General features: G+C 31.4%; 1 protein-coding gene across 2 annotated transcripts; it reads left to right on the top strand.

The window, feature by feature from the left end:
• The first annotated feature begins 3665 nt into the window (after nt 1-3665).
• On the top strand, nt 3666-6854 carry LOC107421039 (esterase-like). Of its 2 annotated transcripts, none has more exons than XM_048475479.2 (5): nt 3666-3936; nt 4850-5041; nt 5235-5371; nt 5464-5731; nt 6175-6854. In XM_048475479.2, the coding sequence occupies exons 1-5, from the start codon at nt 3717-3719 to the stop codon at nt 6432-6434; spliced, it is 1077 nt and encodes a 358-aa protein (XP_048331436.2). In that variant the 5' UTR covers nt 3666-3716; the 3' UTR covers nt 6435-6854. The 2 variants fall into 2 exon arrangements, with proteins under 2 accessions (XP_048331436.2, XP_060673654.1); XM_060817671.1 differs by having other exon boundaries at nt 5232-5371.
• Nucleotides 6855-9864: the final 3010 nt, after the last annotated feature.

The raw sequence follows: 9864 nt of genomic DNA, 5'->3' as shown, positions 1-9864 counted from the left end.
TTGCATTAGTTTGGACCTTAAATAATATAAGTCATAATTAATTTAATTTCAAGCAGAGGCATATGGAGCTATATGTATACGAATGAGGAGGAAGTTGTGAAATATTTGGCTTCTGTTATGCCAGTGCTTGCTACATTCAATTTCACTGTTGTCAGCAGAGCTTCCTAATATTACCTTCCGATTTTGTCCAATGGTTAATTTCTTAACTAGTTTTTATCCTCATATGGGACTTATCATTGCCATGGTAAAATCCTTCTTTTTGGTTTTCCTCTGATCTTTTTGTGCACACCATGTCGTACCAGTTAACTTTGTATTTTACTTTCCCAAGATGGTTCATGGTTCCTTAGACTTATGTGCATGATTTGTCTTTCAATATGATTATACTCACTACTTTGTTCTGCAACATTTTAAGCCTAACAAGCATGGTTAAGTTCTCTTGGTGACCTATGTTAAGTTGGTAATACTATAACGAAGCCATCTTATGCTTTAGGATTGTATTAGCACAATAAGTCTTATAATCTAATAAAAACAACTTGGTGTGGAGCTTAATATTTTCTTATCATACTCAATTTTGTATAATGTAAAATACTTTATTCAGTTATAGCACAAGAAAATGTTGTATGCTAAATGCATTTCATATTATTTATTTTATGATTAATTATCACCTCTAATTGGTGATTCTTCTTTTATTCAGGTGTCGAATCATTGTTGATTTGATAGATGATTCTTCATCTTGAAATGCTACATTGTTCGAAAATCAAGCTGAAAATTTTCTTGGTTGCACTGCGTATGAGTTGATGAATAAATCTGATGGGGTAATATAATTCTTTTCATATGTGTTTGAGGAAATGACTGGTCAGTTTTAACTTGTTTTTTGGAAAAAACATATAAATCATGCAATTGCTTTTGTGAGTACTAATTGTGAATCCTTTTTTTTTAAGGATATTGTTAGAGATATTGAAAAAATTGTCACATTATCTGGTAGTCATAAGCTTCTAATTCAAGTTAAAGCATCTAAACATGAATATCGTGATATTACAAGATGGAAACACACAATTCTTTCTGTTTGTGATACTATTTCAAAAGAAATCAACATATTGACACAAACAGATGCTTCAAATGATCTTGAAGTTAGTCAAGTTTTAGAAATTGTTGAAGAGTAAAGTGGAAAATCATTGGGCATAACTGAATTGAGAGGTATGAACATATTTGATATATTATATCTTAAGTGAAATTACATAAACTTTTATTTACTATTCTAATTAGATATATTACAACTTTCAAAATCGGATATGTCTGGAAGTGTTGACAATGCTAAGATAGAACAAGTGAGCAATGAAGATGAAGTCCTAGCTGATTTTGTTTCAAAAGCTATTGCAAGAAACAATGCAACAAAAAAACTAAAGCTGATGACTTCAAAAAGTGCAAGTAAGGCAGATCCAATAATGCTGAATGTTGAAAGTTCTCATTTAGAATTTAATGAAGGAGGCAGGAAGCAGTTTGCCAAGCTTAAAGACAATGCTTAGTTTGTTATCATGGAAACCATCTTTTTGTTAATGTGGATATGATAAATTACTATCAGTTCATAAGTAGATTATTATCGGCCTTTTGTGAACTCATAGTATATTTAGACTATATTATGATAGTAACACTAACATTATTATTTTGTATATTGCAAGATGTAATAGAAAATTGATTTAGATATAACCTAATACATTTCTATTAAATCTTGCAATTTATCTTAGGAAGATAGCAATAATGCTAAGATAGTCTCATCTATGACACAAGTATTTTGTGACAATTTTTTTGTTTAATGAAAGTAAAATAATAATTATGAGTTTTTAAGATATTTCCTATGATTATTTTCTATTTTTTGTGTTTCTTTTAGTTAATATATAAATCCATGAATAATTTAAGTTCATAATAATCCAAACTTTTCCAAATTAATTAAAAACTATTAAACATTCATATTTTAATCCAAAACATGTGCATCGCACACGTAACCATACCTAGTATATATATATATATATATATACAAGACTTCATTCACCAAATACATATATATATATATATATATATATATATATATTTGGTATATATATATATATATATATATGAGGTTTCAATATCCTTGATTTTTTAAATTGAGAATAAATGGAGTGCAATCGTTTAAAACCTTTGGATTTGATATGACATATATATTACCATTTGTCAAATCCAAAAACTCTTTCTATATATATATATATATATACTGTAAGCCTTTTAGGTTGAAGATACTTTTGTCTCCTTTTTCAAATTGAGTACTTCTTTATTGGAGACTTACTGCATATATATGTATATGTATATATATATATATATATCCCACTTTTTATTTATTTTTGTATATTTTTATTTGTTTTCAAATAATAGTATAATTTTCTTTGTAAATTTTTTAGACATAATTATTATAAAAAATAATGAGTGGTCAATAACTAAAAAAAATCATTGTTTTTTGTAGATTTTTTTTTTTGGGGGGTATATTTTAATAAAAAGGGGTTAAAGTGTATATTTGATTAAAATATATTAGTTGTCTATAGTTTGACTAGCAAAATGGGTTAAAGTGAAACAAAATTAAAATTGAGAGGACTATAGTGAAATTTTTCCATAGCAAAAAGTTCAAAATGAAAAGAGCTGAAGTGATTTTTTTCAAAATTTGATAGATACCGAGAATAAAATTATTTTTGGTTCATTGTTTTTAACAAATTTGTTCAAGAAAAAAAAAGTTTTGATTTAAACAAATTTTATTTATATAAACAAGTTAATTTTGTTATTGATTGATCAACTGACATAATCTAATAACAAAAAAGTAAATAAATAAATAAAATTACAACGAGGCGGTAAAATTGACATGATATGATACCAACATATAAGGGAGAGATTGCTTGAAAAATAAATTTAATTAGAGGGCAAACTGAAACTTTTGTAAAAGTTCAAATTGATACTTTGTAATTTTTCCAAAATTTATTAAATAATTTGACTTTTTTGTTTTTTTTTTTTGGGGGGGGATATATGATAATTTGGAGTTTTTTTTTTCTTTTTTTCTTTTTTTCTTTTTTTTTAATCCTGGCGTGATTAAACCTTAGTAAGACTCCGCTTTTACCAAGAGGGAAATAATAGGAAACCTTAAAAAACGTTAGGGGTGGACTAATTGTTTCATGGCTGTCTCTGTATAACTTTATTATTGGGCCAACGTACGTAAAGAACGAGGCATATGAGATTCGAACATAACGTGAAATTAATTTTTGGACTTATTGGAATACGTTTCCAACAATATTGTCCAGGGAAGTCTTTTGATGAGACGCGGAATTTTTTTCTTCCTAAATTTCCATACCTTTTTTTCCAAACCGCCGTCTAAGTCAGTCCAAGATATATCATAAATTTTCCTATATATGATTTTTTCTATACGCTTCGACATTCCACATGTAGCTTAGTCAAAATCCTTCTAAGATTACATATGCAAATGTACAATAAAAATAAAAATTAAAAAATAAAAAATAAAAACCACCCAATTTCCTGCTCTTTATAAATCGAACTCTCTTGTGCTGATCTCCATTCATTGGCATTAAGCTAATTTGGTTTTGGTTTTTTTTTTTTTTTCGCTTGTTTCTTTAACCTTCAAATTAATGGAGTTTCTTACAAGCCTTGTCAGATTTTTTATTTATCTCTCTTGTTCTTTTATGGTTCTATCCTCTATTACCATCTTCAAGCTCAATTATGTAGTGTTTGCTGTGAAAGACTGTGAGTTTCCAGCAATCTTCAATTTCGGGGACTCGAATTCGGACACGGGTGGGTTGGCTGCTGCTTTTCCAGCATTTCTCTACAAACCTTATGGGGAGACTTTTTTCCATAAGCCTGCTGGAAGAACTTCAGATGGCAGGCTCATCATCGATTTCATAGGTACACAAATATTTTCAACCTTTTACTTAATTCTATCACTTAATTTAACTTATATCAATTTAATTACTCTTATATATATATATATATACGTATATTAATGGTCATGCTCATGAATCATGATCACTGTTAAGAGCTAGTTAGCTTGGCTCCTTTGTTTTTGAAAAACATTTCCGGTTGATCTAGACGTCACTTAGATCCAATTTAATAAGCTACACATATATGTAGCATCCAGCATACCATACTACTTATTGGTCCTAATTTAGCGTTTAAAGCTGTATTTTGGTTGATAAAAGTAGATGGATAACACCTTTCCATCTTATAATAACTATCCAAAATAGATGAAAATTTTACATTTTTTAAAAGATTTAAATTTTAAAAGATTTAAATCCTCACTTAATTTATCAAACAAGATAATAGAAAAAAATAAAAATGACTAGTTGTTGTATTAATGGTTCTCATATGATTGTTTATTTGTCGAGACAGTTCTATAATAAAGTTATTTTTTCAATCAAAAAAATATTATAATAGAATTTGTATATGACATGTTGAAAATATAAATGAGATCCACATTAATTTTATAAATAAATGTGTCAAAGATGTAATATATGCCCATTCTATTAAAGATTTTTTTCTTTTCCATCTATAATGATGTGTATAATGATCTGAATCCTAAGAATAAAAAATTAAAAAATTAAAAAAAAAAAAAAAGCCCTTCTAGCACAGAACAATTAATTTGAGTGGTAATTCCAATCCATTTCTTTTTTAATATATATATATATATATATATTGGTGTAAAACCAAAAAAGGGATAATAGTGAATCTTTATGTAATTATTTAACCAAATGAGACCTGATTTTTTCTTTCTATTTTTTTTTTTTTTTTTGGGGGGGGGGGATAAACTTTTGTGTTTCAGCAAACAGTTTGAATCTCCCATATCTGAGTGCATATCTAGATTCCCAAAGGACCAACTTCAAGCACGGAGCAAATTTTGCAACTGCAGGTTCTACCATCACATTGCCATATGGTGCATTAAGTCCCTTCTATCTTGGTATCCAATACGATCAATTCGTGCGATTAAAATCCTTATCACCAAAAACACATGGAGGTAAAACTAAAATCTATATACTCGTCACTTTGTATATATAAAATTTTATTTACCCAAAAAAAAAAAAAAAAGAAAAGAATATATCATTAGTTTAATACGGCACAGTTCAAGCGCTAAATATGCTTACTAGTTAAGAAGAAGTAAATCAAATTGGCTTATTCTGTCTGTTTAGCTAACCATGTTACAATAGCAGAGTACTTTAAGCAGGCATTGTACACTTTCGATATTGGGCAGAACGATCTGGGTCAATGTTTCTTTTCGAACTTGTCTATAGCGATGGTTAATGCATCCGTCCCTGATATCATCAACAGCTTCTCAACAAATTTCAAGGTAAAATATATTTATATGAAATTTCATTTATTACATATTTTTTGAAAATCATGGTTATAATAAATATTTTTTATATAATGATGGTGGTGTAGAATATATATAATATATCGGGAGGTACATCATTTTGGATTCACAACACAGGGCCAATTGGCTGCCTTCCTTACATTTTGAACACTTTCCCATCAGCACAAAAAGATGAAGCCGGTTGTGCTAAACCTTACAATGAAGTGGCTCAATACTTTAATACCAAATTGAAAGAGGCTGTTGTTCAACTCAGGAAGGATCTTCCTTTGGCTGCAATCACATATGTAGATGTCTACTCTGCCAAATACTCCTTATATACGCATCCCCATAATGATGGTAAGATACGCGTTTTGGTTTTGGTCATTATGAAAATGATCATTTTGTTTTTATGCATAACAAAATTCAGTGCTGGTTTGTCAGAAACTTATTTTCATTTTTATGATTGAAGCCATACTAATAAAACATGACCCTTTTAAAATGGTATCACCTTGGTAAATGACTTGAAGTTACAATCTACAAGGCGAACTAACAAACAAATCACAACATACATATTATATCCTAATGTATAAAATATTTTACTAGGAAAATAACCTAGTGTATCAAATCCACTATTTTCTGGTACAAAGATCAAAAGTTGGAATCCCATATCTTCAATATCAAAAAAAAGCTTATGGAAATTCTAGGAATATACACACACACACAGAGATATATATATATATATACATATATATTAAATTATTTTGATTTTGAATTAATGAAATGGTGAAAACTACTTGCAGGATTTGAGAAGCCATTAGTAGCGTGTTGTGGGTATGGTGGAAAATACAATTATGGCAGTGCTGGGTGTGGAGAAACAATCCAAGTTAATGGAACCCAAATATTTGTGGGTTCGTGCCAACGGCCCTGGACAAGGGTAAATTGGGATGGGATTCATTATACTGAGGCTGCTAATAAGGCCGTCTTCCACAAAATTTCAACTGGAGCTTATTCGGATCCACCTCTTCCTCTCAAAGAGGCTTGCCATAGGACTCCCAAGTGAAGTAATTTATCATAGTCAATAAATTTCATGGTGTTTTTTTTTTTTTTTTTTTCTTCTGATGTAATTTGCATTTGATGCGTAAATCATACTCTGATGCTTTATTAAAAAATAAAATAAGTAATGTATACACCCGAGGGGTGGAGCAGGGGTAGGAAGTTGGTAGTCCATATTTTGGGAGTTCAAGGTTGTCAGTTTGAACCTTGGCAAGCCATATTTGTGCCTCTGTTTGCACTCCAATATGCTAAAATCGTTGTGAGAAAAGGGTTTATGTGAGCTGTAAATCACTAGTTATGGACTCCTACATGGTTGTAAAACCAGGCAAGCAAATATCCATTGTCTTTGAGTAGTTTCTAAGCCAATGACCATTGTATACATGGTCACATGAGAAAATTAAAAAAAAAAAAAAAAAATTATATGTAATGGTTGAATATGATGCAACGAAACACATATAATCCCATATTTAATAAATATTTTGTAAGATCTATACATTTTATTTTAATATTAAATATGATGATAGGTTGTTGGGTTAACATTACACATGATTATTAACAGTTGGTTTTATCTCGATTTAAGGTTTTCTTTTTTTGGCATTAATATAATTCTTTTTAGTTTGTTTTTGACTGCCAACTTTGAAGCTGGAAAGCTCGGTAATTTTCTGATTGAGTTAGGCTGCTTTTGTAACTCTCTGAATACTATGCCCAAAAATGTTTTATTGGTTACCAGGACTCGAAAACCAAATATAAAATATACAAGGCTCCATAAGAAAATCCAAAAAGAAAAAACATATAGGTCCTTATCTGGGGCTTGAGTATGGACAGCCACACGTCACTATAAAGAACATAGAATTAATTATAGGAGTCTCGGCTTATTATATACATGGAAAAAAAACTTCAATAAATGTTTATGTATGTACCATGAATAACGAACCCCCCAAAAAAAAAAAAAAAAAAACCTTGTATATATGGTTGAATATGGTGCAATGCAACAAAACACTCATAATCTACATGCTTTATTTTAATGTTAGATATAATGATAAGATATTTGGTTGATATTACACATGAATATTATTAACACTTAACAGCAGGTTTTATCTGCAAATCTTTGATTTTGGCTTCTTCCTCTTTAAAATTTAAGAGCACAATTTGAGATTTTTTTTTTTTTTTCATCACATAAATATAATTTCTTTTTTGTTTGTTCGTAGACTCTCAGCTTTTAAGCTGGAAAACTTGGTAATTTCCTGATTGAGTTAGGCTCATTTTGTAATTATCTGAACACTATATATGCCCAAAAATGTATTATTTGTCACCAGGATTCGAAAAGGAAATATAAAGTAGAAGGCTCCAAGAGAAAATCCAAGAAGAAAAAAAGAAAAAGAAAACATATAAGTCCTTTTCTAGGGTTATTGGCTTGTTTCTATAAGTTGTTCTTGCGTCAATTTTAGTCGTGATAATCGAATGAATAATATTTTTTAATAGGATAGTTTAAAACAAATACATATATTGTTCCAAAAAAATAAAATTGTCAGGACCCGTCCAGAATTCCTTTCCCGGAACCCTAGACAGCCCTGATCCCAGGGAAACCCTACCGGACCCTCCAACAGAAAATCCGACAGAGCCTCCCCTAAGGGATTTACTTACCACAAACTACCTGCACTGAAAACACACTTCTAAAAACATCCCCTTATTCCTCCCACAAACTACAAATTGTTCCACAAATTTCAGCACTTCTCAAAAACAACACAGTCCAGTGCATAAATAAAACAGAAGTATCCCAATAGTATACAGAGCTTTAAGAAGTGCTAAACAACAGAAATACAACAAGACTGAAAGAAATAATACACTGAAATGAAAGAGTACGGAAGTACTTCTCGAAACACAACAGCAGTGGAAAACTTGGTTCGCTCCGGAAGAACGTCTACCACCACTTGCACCTAAGGGAACGGAATTTAAGAGTGTGAGATACTAATCATCTACGTGAGTAACCCGAACTACTGAACACTTTTTACGATGATAAAAATAATAGTAATAGCAATTAAGGAATAGAACAAATACCAACAATTAATAAATAAATAATAATAGCTGTTGGAAAATAATAATTTCCCTCAAAACTCTTACCAATCGCTCCATTTGAAATGTTCCCTTTTTAAAACCTTTTCACAAAACCCAATGTACATACCTCCCAAAAACCAAGGGATTAAATAATTTAACAAACAACAATTAAATAAATAAATACCCCAAATATAATTAAAATGTAATAAATTATAGTAAATAAATTTTGAACACCTTTGGGGTTTAAACCATTATTTGCAATTTACACCGACGCACCACACTATATACCGGTGATGCCCTCCGATACCCAGCGTCCCGAGCACCGACTGGCGGGGGGTTAAAGAGAGAAACCTGCAACGGTCACTTCGGCGTCCCGACAGTACCGCTGCTAAAACCATCACCCGGCCAAGGAGGGGGGCGGCTGTGCGCAACAATAACCTTGCCTGCCCACGGTCCAATGGCAACTCACGGGTGAAGTAATAACCGTGCGCTAAACCAGATAATAACCGCGCACTACCACGTGTCCATACACCATACATCAGAACACCAATACTGTATGAGTGCGTCTAAAAATAAACATAAATAACCAACCGTACCGTTTTCCAAAATTACCGTGGGAAGTATACCAAATTTTCACAAAACACCATCCCACATATTTTTATTCAACAACCTGGTACGAAACAGCGATAGTCAACAAACCACAATTTTCCTCGAAATACGAGATGCAACCATAAAAATACAGCGGGCATAATTTATAAAATTCAAACCAATATTTTCGTAAAATATTTAACCCAATTATGCCCGGAAAATCAAATTTAAAACCACGCACAAATACTACCAAAATACACCTTGCTCATGCATAATAAATTAAACCACAATATAATTCATAAATAAATCACACCACATGAGCATAATTTAAATACCAAATTAAATACCAATTAAATATAATTAATTGTCCAAAATAATTTTTGAAGGTGGGTCACTCACCTGGAGCACGCAAATCAACTAAGATCCTCCTCGGGATCAACTCCACTACTCTCGCGTGCACCTAAACAACCACAGTGCACAAACCAAAAATATTAATATTTTAATCGGGTAATTCTCAAATGGATACCCGGGGAGCGAACACCAAGCGATATCTAAAGGGTTACGAGTTATATACCAAATCGAAGCTAGCGTGATGAGGATCACGTATTCGGTCTTACTTTCCGGTGATCGGATCCGACGGGGTCGAAATCTCGCCGGAAAGCTTTTCGAGTTTCGGCTCCGCAATTCTCCCAAACCGTCGCGAATTGGCAGAAACGGAAGCCGGATTCAGGTTCAGGAGGTCGAACACAGTTGACTGGAGTTAGCCGGAAATTCGGGTACTCACCGGAACAGTA

The sequence above is a fragment of the Ziziphus jujuba genome, chromosome 5 (assembly GCF_031755915.1).
Source record: "Ziziphus jujuba cultivar Dongzao chromosome 5, ASM3175591v1".
Lineage (NCBI taxonomy): Eukaryota > Viridiplantae > Streptophyta > Magnoliopsida > Rosales > Rhamnaceae > Ziziphus > Ziziphus jujuba.
Note: the sequence above shows the minus strand (reverse complement) of the source record. Positions and strands in the feature narration are given on the sequence as shown.

Bases quoted from the DNA above. Each gene is read 5' to 3' on its own strand.
- LOC107421039 (XM_060817671.1), top strand. From the start codon at position 3,717: ATGGTTCTATCCTCTATTACCATCTTCAAGCTCAATTATGTAGTGTTT. The intron at 5,042-5,231 runs GTAAAACTAAAA...ATGTTACAATAG, and splicing joins ATCACCAAAAACACATGGAG to CAGAGTACTTTAAGCAGGCA. The intron at 5,372-5,463 runs GTAAAATATATT...ATGGTGGTGTAG, and splicing joins GCTTCTCAACAAATTTCAAG to AATATATATAATATATCGGG.